General features: G+C 48.3%; 1 protein-coding gene across 2 annotated transcripts in view; it reads right to left on the bottom strand.

Annotated features, from left to right (window-relative positions):
- DLG5 (discs large MAGUK scaffold protein 5) overlaps window positions 1-24,350 on the bottom strand; it is a 129,028-nt gene that overhangs the window by 58,256 nt on the left and 46,422 nt on the right. For both annotated transcript variants that reach the window (XM_046655504.1, XM_046655505.1), the window contains exons 2-5: window positions 22,646-22,714; window positions 12,037-12,199; window positions 9,895-10,038; window positions 9,013-9,196 (exon numbers count right to left, since the gene is read on the bottom strand). In XM_046655504.1, the coding sequence (XP_046511460.1) occupies window positions 9,013-9,196; window positions 9,895-10,038; window positions 12,037-12,199; window positions 22,646-22,714 (560 nt within the window). The remainder of the gene's footprint in view (window positions 1-9,012; window positions 9,197-9,894; window positions 10,039-12,036; window positions 12,200-22,645; window positions 22,715-24,350) is intronic.

Here is a 24,350-nt window from a genome sequence, read left to right as displayed (position 1 = left end):
TTCTACTTTCTTTTCTTTTCTTAAAAATATTTTATTTTTCCTTTTTTTCCCCAAAGCCCCCTGGTACATAGTTGTGTATTTTTAGTTGTAGGTCCTTCTAGTTGTAGCATGTGGGATGCCGCCCCGGCATGGCCCGATGAGCAGTGCCATGTCGGTGCCCAGAACTCGAACCGGCAAAACCCTGGGCCGCCAAAGCGGAGCACACGAACTTAACCACTCGGCCACAGGGCTGGCCCTACCACCCTTCTACTTTCCGTTTCTATCAATCTGACTACTCTAAGCACCTCACATAAATGGAATCATATGGTATTTATCTTTTTGTGACTGACATTTCATTTAGTATAATGTCCTCAAGGTTCATCTACTTTGCAGTATGCGATAAGATTTCCTTCCTTTTGAAGGGTGAAAATATCCCACTGTATGTATGTTCCACAATTGTGTGTGTCCATTCATTCACTGAAGGACATTCCTGTTGTTTCTATTCTTGGTTACTGTGAAATGGTCAGATTGTTTTAAAGTATTACCAATCGCATGGACCAAAAATAAGGTCTTTTTAACTTGCATTCCCGATTACTAGAAAAATGGAGCAACTCTCCTTATGTTTACTGACTACAGACACTTTCTCTTCTATGAATCTCCTGTCCACAGCTTTCACTTCCCCACCCCTCCCTGCCTCCTTCCCCTCCTGCTGTTCTCTCTCTCTTCCTTTCTTCCTGTAGGATTTATTTTTAAATTCCAGGTGCTAATCCTTTCCTAGTCATATTTATTACAAATATCTTCTCCCAATATATGGCTTTTAAATTTTCTTGCAGTGTCTTTTGTTAAACTGAAGTTTCACATTTTAATACAGTAAAATCTATCAATCATTTCTTTTATGGCTTGGGCTTTGGTTGTTTTATTTAAGAAGTTCTTTTCTTCCTACTCTGAGATCATGAAAATAGTCTCCTATTATCTTTTCTAAAAAGTGTTCGTTTTACTTTTCACATTTAAATATTTGAATGACTTGGAATATATTTCTGTGTATGGTGTGAGACAGAGATACAACACTGTTCTTTTCTGTAAGTCACCAGACAAAAGAGAGTTGGGTTCCTGAGTGCAGGACAGAGTGAAGACGCCTGAATTTGTCCAGATGCATTCAGTGGGGCTGAGGACACCAAGGACACCACTGATGCCGCGCCCAGCACTGAGAGCTGGGAAGGAACATGTGCCCGCACATACCCAGGACACAGAGCCAATGGAGAGCTCTCTGGACCTGGGTCAACCAGTGCCTTCCACTTACATCTGGAAAAATTCCAGCTTCTACACTGGATTGCCCTGATTTGTGGGCAGTACCTCAGATACTCCAACTACAAATCATCTTGAGGCCGGCCCAGTGGCGCAGTGGTTAAGTTTGCACGTTCCACTTCAGGAGCCCAGGGTTGGCCAATTCAGATCCCAGATGCGGACCTACACACTGCTTGTCAAGCCATGCTGTGGCGGTATGCCATATATAAAGTAGAGGAAGATGGGCACGGATTCACCTCACCTCAAATGTTTTCCTCTCTAAACATCCCCTAAGCCAGGTGAGAACCACAGTGTCTGCAAATGACTCGAGCGGTTATTGCAGAACAAAAGCACTGCTGCCATTCCCTGAGTTTCCCACAAGGTGGCAACCCTGAGTAGACCAACCAAAAGTGCTCTACTATTGTCGTGCCTTCTAAGTTTCATCAAGAAACAAATTTTAAAGGCGGCCTTAAAATGATGCAAACAAAGACCTAGTTCTGGTCATCCTGGTCCCTTGCTGGCCCAGCAGAGCCCGTGTTCACCAGCCCACAACAGAATCTTGAGTTTACACCATGGCTTGGTCTTTCTTCATTGAGAATAGTCCCCAAAATGCCCTAACCGTGGGAGCTTGGGTTAGCACCTGCGTGACAACCCAGGGACAATTCAGGGCAGAGTGACCAGCTGCCAGGGTGGGTCACGAGTTCCCGGTGAGATGGGGCTGGTCAGGGAAAATCCCAGGGCAGACCCAAGGATCCCTTCTGATGTTCAATCCAGCTCTGATAGCATGACGGGATCCTGGTCAGAAGGGAGCTGGGGAGATCAGGCTGACACCCTCTGCTGTTTGGGCCATGACTCCGCCCATTCCACAGGTGAAACTCTGCACAAGAAGCTCTTGCTTATTATGAGCTCCTCAACTTCCAACCTCTCCTTTTCATTCGGCCCTAGAGTCACACAGAATAATCCTTTCCTACAGCACAGGGTCCAGATAGCCAAAGAGGCTCGGAGGCCCCCAACACTTCTCAGCTTTTCTCTACAAACAGGGCTGTGCTTGTAGAACAATCATGTTTGTGCTAATGTAATCAAAAGCCTCTGAAGAAATGTGGGAAGTTTAACCCTCTAGAGATAAGTCCAGAGAATTTGAAAAACTATCCTATCTTTTAGTCTAGAATATTTTGTTTATATCATTAGAAGATTATGTGCTTAGCAGGTAGTTACACACACACAGTCAAATGTTTAGCTTCCCAGCTAAGGCTAGTGGAAGTCCAAGTGAGAAAGAGAATATTTAAATTTGGCCCATAATTCTAAAACGAGAAAGGCAGTCAACTTCTCGGCTCAGGCAGGCTGCAGTCTTTAGAGATGACTCCCCTCCGGCCCATCAGGAGGGGGCGGAACTGGCCCAGAGGAGGCACAGAGCCAGGGTCTGGTCCCATCCCCAAAGGGCCTGAGCTGCGTCCCGCAGGGAGGCTGACGAGAAAGCTGCCCTCATCTCTAGTCCACACCAGCCAGAAACACTCCTCCTCTCTGGGCTCCTCCGGGGGCATGCCCTTCCACGACTGAGAAACCCCTTTCCTGAGACACCTGGAAAAAGAAGTCAACTTTCATGAATCACCAAAGAAAAAAGTATATTTAAAGACAGGGGACAGGGCCAGAAGGAGGAGAGAGAAGTCTCCTGGGGCCTTATAAGTTTCCCAAATAAATTGGCAGAACCTATAGAAAAAGAAAAGCATCGCTTTGAACCTGGCAAATGTACCTCTAAGAATCAAACTTTGAAAAACCTCCACAACGGAACATAAGGACATATGTAAGTATACCCACCAAAACCTATCTGTAATAGGAAAACGGGCAGACAACCAAGATTCCCAACACACACAGAATGGAGTGAATAAATTAACTGACAGCTAAACCAAGAAATATCTTGTTGGATGTTCCAAATGTACAGAAAATATAAGGAGACTCACGATATAGGGTAAAAAAAAGAAAGGCAGGTGGCAGAAAATAAAACACAACTGTGTGTGTTGAGTCTGACATTAAACACACGTCTACAAGGGTATATCCCAAGTGGGTCAGAGGGGTCAGTCATCTCCAGGGAGTGACACTGGGCTGAAGTGGGGGTGGGTACCTCCATGTTGTTTGAAAGTTTTTTCTTTTTTCACCAAAGAATATGCATTATTGTAGTAAAGAAAGAAGATGCAAAATTATCCTCTACGTGGCTCCCCCAACCAAGGCTTGACAATCTCTGCCCAGGATCTCCTGGGCATTTCTGATGCAACCCAGAAAAATCCAGATGGTGCCTTCCAACTGAGGTACCCTGGAGACGGAACCACCATGCTGCAACCCTCCCCACACACAGATGCATGCAAAGCACCTATGTGCTGCTCTCCAGGCGAGAGGGCCCAGGCCTGGGCCCCCCTCCCACCCAGGGCTGCCTCATTTCCTCAGAGATAAATCATGCAGAGGGCTGGGGAGCCCCACAAATCCCTCAAGCAAACACTCAAGTCAAACAGCACCATTTACCCTGTGAGGGCCTCTTCAGTTAACAAGGCGTGGGAGGAACCAGGCAACAAAACCGGCCTTGTCCAAGGAGGCCAACCTTTGCCCTCAGGCCCTGTGGGGAGGAAACCTGCGGCCACCCCCGGCTCCCCTGCTTCCTCTACTGCTGGCCTACCCAAGACTGAGGCTGTCCACAGCCCAGCCACCTACCCTAGATCTGGGGAAGGCGAGAAGTCCCCAGCCCAGGAAAGCAGGTAGCCCTGGCAGCTCAGAGATGCACCCTTCACCCACTCACCCCCAACTCCGCAGCAGCCGGGCCTCCTCTCCTGGGGGAGTCCCAAGGTAATAACACTCGCTAAGGGGCATCAGTCCAGCTGCACAGAATTGGGGAAACTCACTGGCCACTGTAATAAACTACCCCCTCAAAGGGTCACAGCTGTAGGAAAAGAAAGGAGACAAGGAATGTGATGGTGGGGTGTGGGGGACAGCTTCCCATGTCATTTGTGGAGAGAACGAGAAAAGGGGGTGGGAGGGGATAACCTCAGTCTGGATGTTTGTAAAAGCTGTGGAAGTTCTAAGGGAAGTCAGAGAATGGGAGGCAATGAACTTCATGCCTCAAGAGGGAAGAATTTTTTTTTATGACAAGGTGATAACCAGAGTCTTTTTTTTGAGATATAATTCACATACCATAAATTCAACCTTCACAGAGCAGAATTCAGTGTTTTTTGTCATATTCTCAAGGCTGTGAATCCACAGACTGTGCAACAACTACGACTATTTAATTCCACAATATTTTCATCACCACAAAAAAACTAGGACCCATGAGCATCACTCTCCAACCTTCCATCCCCCTGCTCCAGGCAACCACTCATCTACTTTCTGCCTCTACAGATTTTCCTGTTCTGGACATTTCATATAAATGGAATTATATAATATGAGGTCTTTTGCGTCTGGCTTCTTTCATTTAGCATAATGTTTTCAAGTTTCATCCTCATTGTAGCAGGTATCAGTACTTCATTCCTTTTCACACTGAGCAATATTCCATTGTATAGAACATACCACATTTTATATATCCATTCATCAGTTGATGGACATTTAGGTTATTTCCACTTTTTGGCTGTTATGAATAATGCCGCTACGAACATTCACATGACAAGTTTTTGTGTGGATAAATCTTTTCAATTCTCTTGGGTATAAACCTAGGAGTTTTTGCTGGGTCATCTGGTCCAATGTTTAACAATTTGAGAAACTGCCAGACTGTTTTCCAAACTGACTGTACCATTTACACTCCCACCAGCAGAGTATGAGGGCTGTGTCTACTCTAATTAAAGTCTAATCAGACTTTAATTCAGCCTTGATAGGACTAGAATAAAGACAATAATGACAACAATCAGGTACGGAGCACTTCACACATGCCGGCACACAGTGCCACTGCTTTATATACAGGACCCTTCAACCTCCAGGACAACCAGAGAGACCAGCTCTGCTCCACCTAGAAAGCCCCATTCTGCCCCTTTCTAGCAAGGCTGTGGAACTTCCCTTACACTAAGATGGAACCACAAGCACATTTGAAATTATGAAATGCTCAAAGAAAAATAAAATCTAAACTAAACCCCAAGGTAAAAGGTTAACTACGCCAAGTTTAAACCAGGGTGAAAAAAGCGTCAGCAAAAAAAAGAGCAAGGAAACAAAGTGGGGTGAAGGTAACAATGGGAAGGGGTACCTGCCCTCAGATGGGGGCAGCCACCACTCACAGCCCCATGCAGAGAAGTGGGGCAAACAGACAGCTGTGGCTGCCCCTGCCTCTTGGGCAGCCCCACGCGCCCCGCCTCACCACAGCAGCTCATCCTTAGCTGCCTCACACTCTGGATTCTTCCAAGGGGTTTCTTTTGGGGTAAAAATGGTTTGCCTTTAAAAAAACTGAAAACCCTCAGTCCTAACTGTTTGCTCTAGGAAGCTCTGTGGACATGCAGGAGGAAGGATCTCTGCAGGGGGAATTCAATGCGTTCAACATGGTACTAACCATACAACCATACAACACTTTCTCCTTGGTGTCTCATTTCGTCCCAAAGCAACACCCCCAGAGCACCACCCACCCCAGTCCTGAACAGAACTGTTAAAGAGATGCAGGACGCGGAGACTGCTGAAGCGGCTTCTCTGAGATCATGCCACCGCAGGTCAGTGATGGAGTCCCCTCTCCCCTCTCCCTTCCCTCTCCTCCTGCTGTACTGCAAGGCTTTCTGCCCACAGGTGGACTCTTGCTGCCCTGGCCTGCACTTCCCTCCCCTTCCAAGAACCCTTCCCATTACCAAGATTTGGTCAAAGCCTATCACCTCTGCCCCCAGACCTGACCCCACACAACCACATCCCCTAATCAGAGGGCTCACAAAAGAGACATCAGATCTCTCCAGGTATATCCATCTTAAGGTCTCTCCCTGAGCCTGCAGTGGGTGTTCCACATAAGACCACAATAAATATCAGCGAAAGAAAATAAACTTCAGAAGCCAATTTTTCAATAGAACATAGCTTATAACGGGAAAATGCTGAAAATAGCCCAAGGATCAGGAGACTGGTTGAATCAATTATGGTACTTCCATGTAACTCAATACTCTGCAGAAGTTAAAAACAAGGAAGTGAATTTGTACTGAAACAGAAAGATGCACATGATGTATTCAGCAAAAAACAATGTGAGCAACAAAATGAGTGGTATGATTCCATTTTGTGAAATAAATTAACAGGATATAAAGGTTTCTATGTGCACAGATAAAAATCTCAAACTTTTCACTGGTAGTGCCCTCATGGTAGTTGTTTCTGAGGAGTGAGACTATAAAAGAATTCTTTTTATTTTTAAAATGTCTCTATCGTTTGATTCTTTTATGTTACAAAAAGCATATTAATTTTATAATAAAAAATAATAATATAAAATAAAAAATAAACTTCTGCCTTCACCTTTCTGAACAAATTAAATTTAACCTCATGGCCATCAAGTGAGGCAGAGCAGGACAGAGGGCTGTAGTCCCCGAGTGGGCATCAGAGTCTGCAGGGCCGAGGAGGGGCAGTGCAGAGGTGGAGCCTGAGGGAGGGAAGGCATGGAGCAGGAGGGCCCACAGAGGACGGGAAGAGGATGGGGTGGGGAAGAGGGCTGCAGCAGGATGGGAGGCAGGTACACGGGGGCTGACCAAGGAAACAGAGTAAGAATAATAGGGACCGGCTTCCTCTTTGCTGTGAAAGACAGTTACAGAAATGGAAAGGGGAAAAGCTAGAACGAAGGCTGTGCTACAGCAGTGTTGGACTGGAACTGGAAATGTTAGTGTGAACACATGGTTTTCAATATATATTACACTTTGAAGATTTAGATATAGATATAGAAGAGGGAGGGAAAGAGACGGACATGGAAATAGAGATGTGTGTATGTGTGTGGCATGTCCTCAGAATTCCCTACTCAGTCCACTGAGAGGGCTTAGGAGCAGTAACACCCCAGTAGCTATGAGCACACTCAGCATTCAGATCTTGCTTCTAAGTATCATTCTCCACTAAAAGGAAGGAGAACTCCTTGGAGAAACGGCTGATTTCCAGGGCTAGGGCAGGGAAATTAAAAAATGAGCCTGGAACATCCTCTTGTGCCAAAGAGCAAGGAAGTGCTCAAAGAGTGAGGAGGACATGTCAAAAAGACAGAGAAGCTAGCTTGAAGGGGCTCCTACTGGCCACTATGGATTATAACTCACAGAATAGGACAGGAAACCACGAGTCCATATAGAGACAGACAGATAAGCAAAGGGAAAACAGGTAACTTTACAGTGGAGAAGCTGGAGACCCCACCTTAGTCAACTGACCAAAGTGAACAGCATCGTAACCAGTCATATCAAATCAAGTCCCAATCAACAGGATGCAATGAGAAGAAGGCAGCACCACTTCTGTGATAGTCCTGCCTAAGACGCATAAACAGAATCAAACCATGAGGATCAGACAGATGCACGCTGAGGGACAGCCTACAACATAACAGGCCTATAACCTTCCAAAGCATCAGGTCACACCTGAGGAACTGTTCCAAAGACCAAAGAGACGTGACAACTAAATGCAATGCTTTATTCTGAATGAGATCCTTTTCCTATTAAAGACACTACTGAGACAACTGGAGAAACGTGAGAAGGGTCTGATGATGAGATGGTAGTATGTATCAATGTTATCTTCCTTATGTTGATGCTTATGCTACTGTTACAGAGGAGAACATCCCTGTTTCTAAGAAGTACACTTTAGAGTGTTCAGCCACTAAGGGTACCTGATGGAGCATCAGGTTGACAACCTACTCTTAAAATGATACCTGGAGAAAAAAATTCCATGCCCTGTACTTGCAACTCTTCTGTAAGTTTGAAGCAGTTTCACAATTTTTAATTGTAAATGAAAATAAAGCAATGAAGATAATGTCATGCTAAATCATCAGATGAGTTCAGACTACTACATACCAGCTTTGTGTCAAGCAAACCCCAACAGTCCTGCTTTAACTCAGAGAACCATAAACGACTCTGATGGAGGGCTTCTCTGATTAATTAGATCTATGGTACAGGGCTCAGAGGACACTCTGCCTCTTCCTGGGGTTGCCTTCCAACCCCAAACATCTAACCGCCTGTAGACACAGAACATGTCTTGAGCCCCTTCCATATCCCTGGGCAGCTCAGATAGTTCCAGACTGTAAGCTACAAGAGGAGAAGTAGTGGCCAACACCACTCACAGCAAGCCAGTGTTCTGACTGCCCTGATCCGCATGCCTTTGTCAATGTGAAATAAGAGAGGAGCAAACCTAAGAAACTCACTTGGATGAACAGAGCAGTAAGAGCAAGAGGCCACACTCCAACCCAAATAATGATGATAATGCTCCATCTCATAGTGGCCCAGCGCTTTAATATTTCCAAGCTTCTCTCCATCTGATTTCTCACAATCCATACAAAGAAGCTATAGACCCCCAAGCCCCCAGATTAAGTAGAATTCCTGTGACATACTGCACAGCGCCTCCTCCATGGTAGCCCTTGAAACATTCCTAATGACACAGAGATATGTGTGATTGTTTGATTAACGTCTGTCTCCCCAACTGGATGGCAGAGTACAGAAAAGCAAGGGTTGAGTGTCTGCTCACAGATATCCCAGTGCCTCACATGAGGCGGACACTCCAGAAATACCTGATCAGGTGGATGGTGAGTGGATGGTGGGTGGGTGGGTAGATGACCAACCTTGGTCTGCCCCCAGCTGCCCAGCCCGGCTCTACCTGCTGCTGCTGGGCTCGGAGGTCACCAATCTCCTTCTGGTCCTCCTCATGGAGCCGCTTCATGTCCTCCCACGACTGCTGTAGCAGATTACGTTCCCGCAGCAGCTGTCCGTTCTCCCGCCTTAGCATGTCGACATCATCCTTCAGCTGGGTCTGGTCGCTGAGGAGCCGGCTATGGAGTGTGCTGAAATCCCACACACACAGTGAGTCCCAGCTAGTCCCCAACCCCCACCCCAAATCATCACCAGCCCCTCCAGGTCCCAATACTCCCAATACACCAGACAGGAGCCAAGAGCAGCCAGGTCAGCAACACTCAGAGGCAGGCCAAAGCCTGCTATCAGATAAATGCCAGAAGGATGCAAACCATTTTTTAAAAACTTGACACCAAAAGAGGTATATATACCAAAAAAGGAAAAAAAGAGATATGCCCCTACCTGGTATAGACTTGGCACCTCCAAGTACTGAGGCCTGGGCAAACATCAGCGGCTGGGCAGGCATATACCCTCAGAGGGACACAAGGAGACCAAAAGGGAACAGGCCCCATCTGCCTCCCCCATGGCCAGAAGCTGCAGCAAAGCCCCCGGACAGTGACCGAGAAGCCCAGTGACCTGCCTGGCCTACCACCTCATGTTTTCAAACACTCTGTTACCTACCACGCTCCTAAAGCCTGCAGCCAATGGCGTGAAGGGTTAATAGCCTCACTGTGCACTTAGGAAAATGAGGCCCAAAAACATCCCACTTGCTGAAGCCCAGTACTTGCTGTGTGGCAGTGGCAGGACTAGAACCAGAACCCCTGGCTCCAAGTCCAGATATAAAGGAGGGAGGGCAAGAGGCAGCCATTCAGTGGATGCTGGGAGCCCGTGCCAGGCAGGCCCCACTCACTGGTAGAAGTCAGTCTCCTTGGCCACCTCCTCACACCTCTTCAAGGCATTGGTGTGCTGGTTCTGCAGGCTCTGCAGGTCCGACATGGCCCGCACACACTGGATCTTCAGCCTCTCATAGTCGGGATTCAGCCTGTGGTAGGGCCTGGCCCAGACAGCAAACAGCCCCATAAACACAGGCCCCAGGATCACACTGACAAGGAACATCTCTCTCCTGAGAAGCCATATCCTGGGTCACTCCCGCCCAGTGGTCTCCTATGCACCACAACCACCTGGGGGCTTGTTAAGTTCAGGTGTCCTAGCTGTACCCAGACCAACAGAGTCAGAATCCCCAGGACGGAAAGAGCCTTGGTTGCCCAAGCTCCCTGCATGGGCCTGGACAGCTGAGAAGGTGCCGTCTTGTTCTCTAGGAGCTTCTGGGAGATCATGTGACAGGCCTGCACACATATTACAGGCACCAAAAACCTGTGAGGATGCTTCTCCTCTCCTGAGAACAGTGATCTCAATCATGGGCACACATTAGAACACCGAGGCCCAGAGCAATTACATCAGCCATCCCTAAGGCGAGGACTCAGACATCAGGATTTTTCCTTTTAAACTCCCCACGGGATCCCAATGTGCAGCCAAGGTTGAGAACAGTGGCCAGCAGCAGTGGTTCTCAAAGTGGAGTTCCCAGACCTGCAGCATCAGTATCACCTGGGAACTTGTTAGGCCCCAGCCCTCTTGATTCAGGACTTGGGAAGGAGGTAGGGCTAACTAGCAATCTGTGCTTCAAAAACAAGCCCTCAGGGTGATTCCAGTATGTGCTTGAGTTTGAGAACCCCTGCTCCAAAGCAGGTATCAGCAACCTTTGTAAAGGGCCAGAGAGTAAACACCTTAAGCTCTGCCAGCCATTCAGTCTCTGTGCAACCACCCACTCTGCCTTGGCAGCATGAAAGCAGCCATGAACAATATGCACTCTAGTGCACCACATCTTCACTGGCCCTGCCTTCGTGCTGTCTGACTGAGGGGCATATCCTCAGAAAGGTAACCTCAAGAAACAGGCTTTGCAGCCCTGACATCACCCCCAGAGGAAACTTTCTTGGGAAAAGGTGCACACCCCTGATGCTTCTAAAGGAAAGAGGTTAAATCAATTTCCCTCCCCTCAGGAACCCTACTAGCATCTCCCAGAAGGATAAACTTCTCTGTGTCCCTCCTCCACCTCCTCCATGAAGCCCTCTTGGACTATGCAAGTGGGTAAAGGCTCTCCCTCTGCCCCACCCCATGGGCCACCCTTCCCTGGTATCTACCTCTAAATTCCAATAAAAGAAGAAATCAAAGATTTTCTCCAAAACAACAAAGAAGCCAGGTAGACTACACCCTTCCTAAAATGCATATATGGCAGGGTTCAATTAATGTGTTTACAAACTGCATAAAGATCCACCCAACGGGAGGCAGGCTGGGGTCTTCTGGGAGACAGTGGTGCACACAGGCATACAGACAGATCCCCATGCAGACGCACACACAGAGACAGGCACACACACATGTGGACCCACCAAGGGGATGACTATGTCTATTAGGGCATGGCATGGGGTGCACACAGCAGCAGACAAGGGATTAAGAAGGAAGCATACTGTCTTGGCACCAGAAAGCAGAGGCGTAGAAGAGGACAGTGACAAGCTCAAGGCCATCCAACCAACCAGTGAGGAGGCGCCAAAGTGGGAGCAGGCCCCTCAGCTGCTGCCAACACCACCCACCAAATAATCACCTGCAAGGCCAACAGAAAGGCTAGGAGGCTGGCCCCAGGCTCTTCTGCCACACACACACAGACACACACAGACACACATGAGCACACCACTGTCAGGTGCCAAATGTTTGATGAACACACACCCCAACTCCACTGAATCCCTGAGTTGTGAGATTCAGGTCATGGGCTCTGATTTTCATCTGGAGGAAGCAGAATAAGACTGTGACCTTCCCCCTAGGCCCACAGGGAGAGCGTTTCACTGTGACAACGTGGGGGCAAGGGGACACCCTGGCAGTGCAGCATTGACCCCGGGAAACTCAGGAGCCCCTGGGGGGCAGGGGATGGTGATGGCATCAGGATAACCCGGGCCGACTGGCAAGGTGGTGAGTGCTGGGCAGGGTGTGGGCCGACCACTACCTCTTGTCAAAGGTCGTCCCGTGAGTCGCAAAGGCCAGGCGTTTGCGCAGTTCATTCCTCTCTCGGGTCATGAGCCGCAGCTGGATGGAGAGGTTCTCCACCTTCTCGTTCACTTGCCGGTCAGTGAGGAGGGGTGGCGGAGACGGTGCCTTCCCGGTGGTACCTGGAAGGAAGAAGGTAATACAGTGAGCTTGTATGTACACAGCACTCACCAGGTGCAGGCACTGTTCTGAGCGCTTGGCTTGCATAAGCTACTCCCAACAATCCTAGCAGGAGGTCCTGTTAGCATCCCTCTTTCGCAGATGATAACACTGAGTCAGAGAGTAAGAGGTGGAAGTGAGACCTGAGCCCAAGCAGTCTGGCTTCAGCATCCAGGCAGTTACCCACCCACTCTCCTGGCCCTGGCTGAGCACCTCCACTCTCGTCGCAACCCGGCTTTGACACCTCCAGGATGAACTGTTGTGGTCCTAGTCTGGAAATACTGGCTATCACCCACCCCTGGGCATGGGGAGGCCAACCTGAGCCCCAAGCATACTGGAAGATACGGCCTGAGGAGAAAGGGACAATCGGAACCCAAAGAAGTTCCTGAGGATGGAGGCAGTTGGCTCCAAAGCAGCTCTGACAAGATCAAAATCTGTTTCTAAGAAGAAAGCACTTCATTCAAATGCCCAGGAAAAAGAGATGACTCCATGGTGCTTTGATATTTGACTGTTCATATATTCACCTGAGATCTCTAACCCTCAGAGATCCTCAGTGGGGTCACAGGAACCCACAGCAGACATCCCATCTTACAGATGTGATCTGGAAGGCTGACTCACCCCAAGGACACAGTGTTGTCTCCTCAGTCGCCCTAGAATGTGCAAAGGGCAAGAGGCACGACTTCTGACTCTGTGCCACTCCAACTGCCACCCCCTAGCTGATCTCTAATGGCTGACTGCTCGTACAAACCAAGTGTCCTCGAAGACAGGCACTGAGGTGCGGCCTTGTGTCATCCAGAAGTGCTGGGAGAATGGGGAGTTTGACACTGTGGGTGAGAAGCTAGACTGTGGTATGAGGCAGGTGCCTCAAGCCCTCAGCTCAGCATTTTTCCAGACTTGGTACCCCAACCATATGAACCAGCACCCCTGAAGTACATGGTATTGTAAAACCACCACCACAACCAGGGTTCCTGGGCTCCAGGCCAGACCTCTGGGGTCAGAACGTTCTCTAAGGTGGAAATGCCGGGACCAGCATTTCCATGAGCATCTCCCCTCCCCACGTGGTTCTACTACACAGCCTGAGAAGCCTTCCCCGAAAAGACCCCATATCCTCACCCCTGTCCCCTGGAGTTCTGAAAAACAGGCTGGTTACAGCTCTGTGTGGGCTGGGTCACTTCTTCCTCCTCTGGCAAATGAAGTCACTTCTATGAGCTTTAGCCCAGGGCCAGTTCCACACTGTCATCTGATTTGCAGTAACTGACCCAGCTCCGACAAGTAGGGTTTCCTCCGGACATGTGTCTGATGCCCGTTCTGGAGATGCTATGACTCACCTTCTAACCAACTCCAGGGGGGAAATTACCTGTGGAAGAGTGACAAATCCAAGACAGTGGGATGAAAAGACTCAAAGAGCACCCGTAAAAGGGGAATTTCAACGTTCATGTTCATGAGCAACCCACACAACAGCAGCCAACACAGATGTCTCAGGCATTAATTTAATCGTCCCAACAACTCCACAGGTGGGTACGAATGTTATCATCTCCTTCTCACAGGTGAGGAAACTGAGGCCCAGCAAGGTTAGGCAATGGCCTCAAATATGCACAAATGGCAAGCGGTGCCCTGGGAGGACAGCCCAGGTGCCTGGATCCAAAGCACAGGCTCTTGGCCACGGTGCCTTGCTGCCTCCCAAATGACAACACTGACTTCATGCCCAGCAGTTTCTGAAATGCTTTTCATATATTACCCCATATGAATCTCCTTAAGGAAGACACCGCTGTTATCCCCATGTTACGGATCAGGAAACAAAACCTTACCAAGGTCAAACAACGTGTCCAGGTCACAGAGCCAGAGAATGACAGCACTGAGATGTGACCCTCCCTCCACCTCCGCGTTCCACCTACCCGACCCCAGAGCCCAAGGTCTCAGGTTCACATTAACCTAAAAGCTCACAAACTTTTTCATCTTAGGACCTCTTCAGACTCTTAAAAATGACTGAGGACTCCAAAGAGCTTTTGTTTATTTGGGTATATCTATCTAACAATACCTACCAGATTAGAAAGTAAAACTAAAAAGAATTTTTAAATATCTACTAATTTTAAAACAACCAAAAACCCGTTACATATTCACAGAAGATGTTTTTTATGAAAAATTAACTACCGTTTCCATTACAAAACAAAAAATGCAATGAGAAGAGTGGTATTGCTTTGCATCTTTATAATGCTGTCTGACGTCTGCCTTAATATAGAGAGCTAGAGTCTCCTGTCTGTGCAACATCACATACCATGGATGGAACTTCAGAAAACACCACTCTACAGTGGAGTCTGCATGAGGACAACAGTGGAAAAGGCAAGTGACATCTTAGCATCATTCTGGAAACAGTCTGACCTCACCACCCTGAAAGGACCGCAGGGGCAGCAGACCAAGCTTTGAGAACGGCTGCTCTGCGCTATAATCAAGTCAAAGCAGTATCAGAAAAATAGCAAATCTCGAGTTTCAGAACTGAAAAGCACCACAAGGCCTAGCAACCTACCTCCAGGGACATAAGGAATTTTCACCCAATTTTACAAATGAGGCAACAGAAAGATGCTTCCCTTGGCTTTCAAGGAAGCTGGAGAGAGGAGCAGAAGCAAGACAGAAGTACAGGTTATGAGACTTGTCAGCACCCCAGCCACGGCCTCCTGTCTCAGTCTCCAGTGGGATGAGGCCACAGGCTGTGCAGCCGTGACGATCTGGGGGCAACCAATGAGGTGAATGCCGACATTTGCCCAGCACAAGCCAGGAGCTGGGTTCTGTGCTAAATGCACTCCATCTTCACCTCATTAATCCCACGGCACCCTTCCAGGTACCTGCTATGATCACCCCATGAAAAACTGATGTCCAGAAAACGGTGGACCCCCTTGCAAACTCAGCTCTAACTCCAGAGCTGGGGCCTCAACCACTTTGCTACATGGCCTCCCAACAGGAGTGGTCTCCAGTTGCCCTTCCCTAGCCCCAAAGGTTTGAGCACACGTGAAACATACAAGTGAGGCCACCCCAATCCATCACTGGCAGGCTCTCTGGCTTAAGGGAAAATGCTGCCTAGGTGCCTCTACTTTCACAAGGAGGAAGGCGGAGAGTGGAGGAGGGCTGCAGGGGACCTCAAGAAGAATCCCAAGATGTGCTAAGCCAGGAAGTTCCAAACTAACAGCAAATCCTCTCCATCCCCATTCAACTAAAAATACAGTTGTTCTCTTTTTACTTGCATCTCAGGTTGAAAGACGTTTTGAAGATGATGCAGTCCACCCATCCAAACAGTTGCCAGAATCCCTTAAATAGCCACCAAGACTGTTTGAACTCCTCTGCAGTGAAGGAGTTCACTATGCAGCAAAGCCTGTCTAATCTCTCCCCAGAAAATTATTCTGTGTACTGATTTAAAATCTGTCTCTTCAACTTCCCCACTGACCCTAGATGCACCTGCCTAATGGCCATAAGGTACAACTGTAATTCCTCTTCCACACAACAGACCTGCAAGTGTTTAAAGACAATTACCAAGTCCCATTATCACTACCAGAATAGCTAAAAAGTGACACCACCAAATGCTGGCACGGATGCAGAAAAATTAAAATTCTCAAACATTGCTGGTAGAAATACAAAATGATACACCACTGTAGAAAATACTTTGGCAGTCTTTTATAAAGTTAAACATGCATGTACCATACCACCCATTAATCCCACTCCTAGGTATTTACATAAGAGAAATAAAACTTTATGTTCACATAAAAACCAGGATACAACTGTTTCTAAGAGCTGGTGAATGGATAAACCACACTGTTACATTCATACAACAGAATACTACTCAGCAATGAAAAGGAATGAACTACTAGTAACAACTTACCAACATATACAAGAGCACAGGGGACTTTTGAATGCCTTATGCTAACCGGAAGCCTGACTCAAAGGCTACATACTTACTGATTCTATTTATAAGACATTTGGGCAGAGACAAAACTACAGGGACAGAAAAGAGATCAATGGTTGCCAGGGACTGAGGGTGGAGGGAAGAAAGACTGCAAAGTTGCAGAAGGAAATTTTGGGGCATGAAGGAACTGTTCTGTATCTTAATGGTGGCAGTGGCTAAATGACCATAAGTGTTTGTTAAAACTCACTGAACTATATACTAAAAAGGCTAAATTTTATTGTATGCAATTTATACCTTAATGAATATGACTTCTAAATTTTTTTTTAAGTTAAAAAAACCTGTGGTGCGCTAAACTGAAGCCACCATCCCAGGAGCAGTGTGAGTGGTGAAAAGATATGGATTGCCAACCCCCTCAACAGTCACTGCAGTTACAGGAAACATTTTAAATGATAAGCAAAATAAAAACTAACATCAAGTGAATTGTCCACAAAAATGTCAGATGCCTTTCCTTCAGTTCTCCTACCCTCCGCAGCTATTCTTTTGGATTCAAATGCAAACCTGTCCACTCTCCCCAAGTTCACTCCTTCCTCTTTCCAAATCTGGAACCCACTTGAAAAGAGGGCAGATTTCCTCTTTCCTTTTGATGTCCAGGATGGGATCCAGAGAGTAAGGGACTTCGATTGGACTAAAATGACCCCAAAAGGGGTGCTGGAAGATGCCAGGAGAGCTGGCGCAAACCCTGGATTTTGGACAAAGAGCCATCGCTCATCTGGGCCTTGGTGTGAGAGGGAGAGTGGGAGCAGAACAGGTGCAGAGTCCCTCTCACCACCACAAGAGTCCTGGCTCCTCCTCCCAGTCACCCTGGGTGGGTGCAGCCACCTCCACAGACCATTGAGGCACAGTGAGCAGCCTGGCAGCTGGGTGGTCTTCTTGGCCATAAGCCCCTTTGTCCTTAGCTCCCTCTTAACCATGCTCCAGCTGGCCCTGAAGGCCAGCCTCTCGACTTTATTTACAGCTGGACAGGTTGCAACTCTGCTTCAGAGCCCTGTGGGCCCATCGTGCCAGAAGCCAAGGAGAAAATTGGCACTGGCCAAAAGTGATCAGGTGGTGTGGGGATGGCCGCCTAATGGCTGTGGCTGTCGGGGCAGAAGCAACATAGCAGCAGAACACGGTCGTCACGGGCAGCGAGCAAACTAAGCCATGCCCACTCCAGCCTGGGAGAGGAGAGCCGTCAGGAGAGAGACGACCCACATCCTGAACCAGTGCTGCTGGAAGCGCCTCCGCTTCAGGAGAGAACTTGTGAGAAATGTAGCCATCAGGCCCCAGCCAGACCTACTGAATCAGAAACCCTGGGGGTGAAGCTGGCACTCTCCTCCAGGCGACTCTGATGTCTGATAAAGTTAGAGAACCTCTGGCCTAGACCAAAGTTGCATTTGCTGGTCAGAGTGACTTTTTTTCCCTTGTTTCATTAGCTGTCCAATAGCCATGTCATTGATGAAGTGCAGGAAGGGCTCTTTCTTCTAACTATGGAAACCAGGGGGACACCCTCCTTCGTCAGTATAGGCCTGCAGCTCAGCTCCTCCCAGGACTTAAAGTGAAAGGAGGTTAGATTCCAAGACAGCAGCTACGGCCTTGCCAGCTCCCAGATCTCCTCTCAGATACACTACTTGCTCTTGAATCCTTGACTAAGGGTCTGCTTTGCAAAAACCCAAACCAAGACATGCAGTGACAGCCTATTGCTTCTTGGCTCCTCCTGCATCTGGAGTACCATTCCTGGAAGGCCCAACTCAAGGGCCACATTCTCCCCAAAACTTACTCTGACCTCCCCCATCAGAAATAACTGCTCCTTCCCCTGAGCTATTTGTTTCTTTCTGTTTTACACAAGGCAGAAGGGCCAGTCACTTTCCTCTCTGGTGCTATGGTCTGAATGTTTGTGTCCCCCAAAATTCCTATGTTGAAATCCTAACCCCCAGGGTGTGGTATTGGAAGGTGGCGCCTTTGGGGGGTGATGAGGTCATGAGGGTGGAGCCCTCATGAAAAGGACTAATGCCCTTATAACAGGGACCCCAGAGAGCTCTCTCCCTTCTTCTGCCATGTGAGGTTACAGCAGGAAGATGCCATCTATGAATCAGGAACTGGGCCCTAGCAGACTCAGAATCTGCCTTGATCTTGGACATCCCAGCCTCCAGAACTATGAGAAACACATTTTTGTTTCTAAGCTGCCCAGACTGTGTGGTAATGTAGCAGCCTGGACGGACTCTAAGATCAGGAGCCAGGCCTCTATGTGATCCCTTGAGCACTGAGCATGTGCTCCAAGAGCAGACGGTGCTCCCATTCGTCTGATGAACTGAGAGAAAACAGCCCCCTGACCCAAAAGGAGCAGAGAAGGAAGGATCTGAGGGTACAGGGAGTCAGGGTGCAGCATGCCTCCAGAAGACTCGCTCCACCTTCCTCTATCAACCAGAAGCTGCACTTTCAAGGAACCTTCACTGGAATACAAAGGAAGCCCTCCAACTCCTTCTCCTGCCAACAAGCCAAGAGACCTCTCTGCTTAATGAGAAATCTCTCCTGGTATTTCAATTTGCATCAAATTTAAGGCTTATTTTATAAAGGCCGCCAAAGAATATCTCTTCTTCTTAAAACTTCCCATTTATCCAGGATGAGAAATAAAAGGCACCTGAGAAATTAGGTCAGGATAAATGGGGATGAAAAACTTTCAATTGCCTGAAACGAGCATGCATTTCCTGGGCAGATCCATGGGGCCTCCCCATGGGGCAGGTTACTTAATAACAGGCCGCAGTGGGTGGGGGAAGGCCTCAAAGAAGCCACATGCACTTAGCTGATGAAAACTGTCTGGAAAGGCCTTGGCAGAAAGACTCTGAAACCTTTAAGACTGTTAGTTAGCAAAGGTGTGGTGAGTTGCTAGTAGAGTCAAGCTGGAGAGCTGAAAAGGGGCAGACTACCTGGAGATCTAATGCCAACCAAGGGAGCCGGCCAGGCACCACTGTTGCTGAAAAAATGCTACATACCCAAGGCTTCATCTACCAGTCTTCTCGTATGTTAAATATAACTTGCTGTTGTTTTCCCTAATGTTCTCTGCTAGAGAGATACAAGTGAGAAAGCAGAGGTGATATTTTTATAATAAGACCTTGCTCTTACCTTTCCGTAAGTTCATGGAGAAAGACCATGAATAAACAAACACAGCTAGTCTCCATCTGACTTAGCAGCCTCCCTCTGCCAGGGCTATGAGGCACCAGTCAAGGCCAGGAAAGCAGAGCTGTGCCTGTCATTAGGTGAGGCTGAGCCAGGAGGAATTCTCCAGGAGGCGCTGCAGTGGTCCCGTGGCTGACCCCACCATTCACCAACTCCAGGGCTGGTCCACGCCAGCCACACACCTTCCAGTTCTCTTGCCAGGGGTTAGGTTAGGTCAGCCCACCTCAAACCTGGAGGGTTGTTAACTGTGGATGCTGGGCTCCACACTCAGAGCTTCTGATGTAGCTTGGGAACCTGCATTTCTAACAAGTGCCTGAGTGCTCCTGGCCCAGGAACCACACTGCATGAGCCACAAGTAGCGAGCCAGTTGTGATCAGTGAGAGGAGACTGTGCCAAAGGACTTCTGGGGAAGGCTTCTTTGCTTCTAAGGACACTAGAGCAGACGACCGTCTTCATCCTCTGGACCACTTGTGATGATGGAGATGTTCTTTAATCTCCTCTGTCTAATATGGTACCCACTAGCCATAGGTGGCTATGGAGCACTTGAAATGTGGCTAGTGTGACTGCTGAAACCAGTGATTTAAATCTTATTTCATTTTAATTCGTTTGAATTTAAATAACCACCTGTGGCTGGTGGCTCCCATAATGGACACTGCAGCCCTGGACACTGTCAGCTCTAGATGTGGTGGCTGAACTGCTACTAGATCCCCTACCATCAGCCTGAGAGGAGGACACCACACAGAGGATCGCAGAGCCACATCCTGGGTTCTCGGCCTAGCCTCAGCGCTTCCTGCTGTGTGAGACCACACATGTCTTTGCTGTTTAAGGCAGTGTGAGCAGGTATTCCCTACTGCTGCAGCCAAAAGCCTTCTGGCCAATACAGCCAGAGAACATTCAAGTAAGCCTGCAGAAAAATGGGGTTGCTCACCCCAAGGGCAATGTCAACTGCAAGCAGAAGAGCAAGAGAAGCAAAACGTGGCTCCCAATGACTTGAAGAGGGTTTGGCCTGAAGGGATGCACCCAGGTCTTTCAGCCTTTGAGATCTGGGCACAGATACTGAGGCTCGGCCTGCTACAGGAAGCACAGCAGAACTCTGTCCTCTGCCTGCTGACAAGTATCTGGGGACACTGTTGGCCCTGCCGTCTCAGGGGCCCAACCAGCTTCAGAAGTGTAGAGAATCAAATGGTAGGTCACTGACATGATGCTTCCTCCAGAGTAGGTAAAGGTACAGCTGCACAAAAAAATATCTTCCTACTGGGGCTTGAAATTCCACATTAACAATCCTCACTGTGGTTTAAGCAACACCCCTCTGTGGAGTCACCTTTGAAAATGGAAATACTCCTAGGAAAGGTACCGCTGTAAGCCTTGAAGCGTCACTGTAAATGAATTTGTCAGGTATCAGTTAGATTAGTGTACCTTGTTTGCAAGAGGCACAGGGAGCCGGAAAGGGTGAGGCACGAGAGAGGCAAGAGGTGCACTCAGGGCTCAACCAGGTCACTGTTTTACAAAGTCCCACCTTGCTGCTCTCCTTATCCTGACTGCCCCACCCCTACGCTTCCTGAAAGCTAGTCCCAAGTTCAAAATTTGGACAATCCCACCATTGAACAGATGTGTCTCACCGACCCAAAACAGAAAAGACGAAGTAATAAAGACTGTCAGGCGCTCTGAATCGTGGTTCCCGAAGAGTCCTCCCTGAACCCTAGATAGGATGAGGACTTTGTCCCCCAAAAAGATGTTGAAGTCCTAATCCCCAGTAAATGTGAATGTGACCTTATTTGGAAATACGGTCTTTACAGATGATCAAGTTAAGATGGGGTCACACTGGAGTAGGGTGGGCCCCTAAATCAATATGACTGGTGGCCTTTGTAAAAGGGGAAATTTGGAAACAGACACACAGGAAGAACATTATGTGAACACGGAGGCAGAGATATGAGTGATGCATCTATAAGACTGCCAGCACACCACCAGAAGCCTTCAGAGGAGGTGTGGCCTTGCCAACACCTGGATCTCAGACTTCTGGCCTCCAGAACTGTGAGAAAATAAATTTCTGTGATGTAAGCCACTCAGTTTGTGGTAGTTTGTTATGGTAGCCCTAGCCAATGAATGTGGTAGCCCCTACTGGTACCCATCTTCCCTTCTCATCACTCATCACTTCATTTACTGTGCTTACTCATTTAACCGTCTCCCCCATAGGCCCTAAGATCCACAAGCCCAGGGACCGCATCTGCCTATTCACCACTAAGTCCCAAAACCACTTCTGGCACACCAGAGGTGTTCTGTAAGTGTTAGTCAAATTAACACAGGAAAGGTCTGCCTCTGGCTAGTTCTGGAATCTCTGGCATGAGACTCCCCTCTCTGGCTGTCAATTTCCCCATCTGTCTATATGGAGGAAAACAAAACAATTGGACCAGATGACCTCTGTGAGCGCTCCTGACTCACAAACTCCTGGACTCACACTGAAGGTGTATCCATCCAACAAGGTGAGGTCAGGACATCAGAAACTGCACTAGGGGTGTTAAATAGAGGGCACAGAACACAGCGGGTGGGCCACAGAGGTGTGGGAAGGCTGGAAGTCTCTGACAACCTTTCTGCTGGGACGTCTTTAGTGAATGAAAGAAGGGCCAGCCTCACACTACAAACTTCTGGAAACATCCATTTCAGCATGAGCTGGCTACTCCTGTCCTCAAGGCAACACACTGCCCAGTGGGCTGTTCCTACTTACAAAGGACAGTCCCAAAAGGGGCCAGTCTCATGGACGAGTACTATAAGGCCTTGGGTTGGGGGCAATAGGCTCACTGAGAAGTCCTATGTCCTGAAAAGGTAAAGAAACAGCAAAACACGTGCCTCCCCAGCACCCACCTCCCTTCTAACCCAGAGCCAGATTTCTGCCTCCTCCGTTAAGAGGATCTATTGCCGATGAGAGAAAATGTGAATGGAATCAACAAAAGATGACCCCATGGGGCTGGCTAGCAACTGGAAGAGAGAACAAGGCAAACTTCTGTGTGCCAGCAATGCTCTCTTTCTTGACTTGGTTAGGATTTCATGAGTGTTTCCAGTTTATGAAAATTTATAAAGTGGCACACATGATAGGTGGCCTTTTGTGCATGTATGCTATACTTTAATAAAAAGTTAAAAAAATAAATAAATAAATAATAATAATTAAAAAAAAGATGACCCCATGAACGATCTGACAGGTGAGGCCAACTTCCCATCCCACAAACCCAGGGCTGCCCCAGCTCACACCCAGAGCCTGACCTGCCCACTGTCCTCCAGTAAGGAGAGTGCCCGGGAAGGTGGTACTCACCCACACTGCTGAGGGAGCTGCTGCTTTCTGAGTCTGACGGCATGATGGACAAGACACTGTAGGTGGAGCCTGGGGACAGAAGGGGAGATCATTTATTACTAACCCAAAAGGGCACTCTTGTGTATACCCCAAACCACGGCAGACCAACTGATCTTCAGTCAACAGCAGGCTGAGAGCCCATATCACACCAGGGCCTAGAAATCCAATCCCAGGGGCCAGGCTGGGGAGGTGCAGTCAGCAGGGTCTAGGCTGTGGTGTGTCTGCCTCCTGACCTTTCCGACCCCCTCTTGCTCTGGAGACTGATTGACCTAAAGGCAGAGGGGAACCTGGAGTGAGCCAGCTGGCTTCTGGCTGGGACACCTGGGGCAAGGCTCAGCAAAAGAGCAACAGGCCCAGGTTAAAACGAGGTCTGGGGATTTCCTATAGACATTTGTCAATATGATCCTGGCTTCCATGCAGAGATGGGTGTCAACAGGGGAGAGGGAGAGGAGGAGGGAAACTGATGGTGGGGGAGACCATCAGGGGGACAGTAGAGACCCTGAGGGGAAGGGGAAGACTTCGGGGGAGGAGATGGAGATCACACATGGAGGGAAGAGAGCCAGTGTGCAAGTAACCTAGCAGTGTGCCCACCAAAAAAGAGATGAAAGGAGAGAGAAAACAAGAAAAAAGGAACTTTGGTAATGGCAAGAACTAGGACAGCGGCCAGGAAGAACCGGTGGCCTCATTATGGAATTTTCTGAGGCTGTGAAGAGCCTGCGGGTGTTTAGTGTGGATTGAAGAGGGTGACCAGGGAAGCCGGCAGGGGTTTCGTCTTCAAATAGGACTGTCAGAAGGGATTCAATTTGTCTGACATGGCCTCCTCCAGCAGCAGAACTGGAAACAGCAGGTAGATGCTGAACATGCCGCAGCTCTAAACAGGTCAGGAGGGCCCAAGAGACGTGGGGGGAGTGGGGGGGCAACACACGCATTCACCTCCATGCACACCTGGCAGGGACATCACAGGGGGGACAGGCACATCATTTGAAAGGATACAAAACCAGAAAACCCCATTCAGCCCCGAAATTCCTTGATCCTACTCAAAAATAAATAAGCAATGTTCAGTGAAATACCTCCCGTATTTCAAGATCAACCCACATGATTCATTTTGCTGTCCAACATCTCTGCACTTTTGTCTCAACGAAAGAAGGAGCATCACAAATTTCTCAAATCATCTCTCTTCCCACATCATAAATGTTAAGTGTTGGTTAAAGATCTGTGAAAAACTCAGATGCAATTCAGACAAATCCATTGATATCTTCAAAAGACACGAACACAACACAGTGCCTATTTTCTGAACTCAATCACCATTTTCTTAAGTTTTTTTTCCCTTTATAGGGGCAAGGAAGGCTAGCCGGCTGGTATGTGGATGGACTATTTTCAAAAGACACCTACTCAGAAAAGCAGGCACAAATAAACTCTCCCACTCACATCTTCGAAATCTCTGAGCTCAACCCAAGCTTGCTTCCAACACTGCAGCCTGTGTCCGGGAGACGCTCCCTGCAGGACCGCCTTGCTTGTTTCTCATGGGCATCAGCAGCGCCCCATCTTCCAGTAAACGGTACCTCCCCTTCACATCATTTCTCCTCCCCCAGGGCGAGTTTCCACTGTTAATTACACTCGGCAGAAAGCCCTCTCTCTCTCCACCACCTCCCTCCCCAGCTAGGGG

This window comes from Equus quagga, chromosome 2, assembly GCF_021613505.1.
Source record: "Equus quagga isolate Etosha38 chromosome 2, UCLA_HA_Equagga_1.0, whole genome shotgun sequence".
NCBI classification, from domain to species: Eukaryota; Metazoa; Chordata; class Mammalia; order Perissodactyla; family Equidae; genus Equus; species Equus quagga.
The sequence above is the reverse complement of the archived record's forward strand: the minus strand, read 5'-3'. Positions and strand labels throughout refer to the sequence as shown.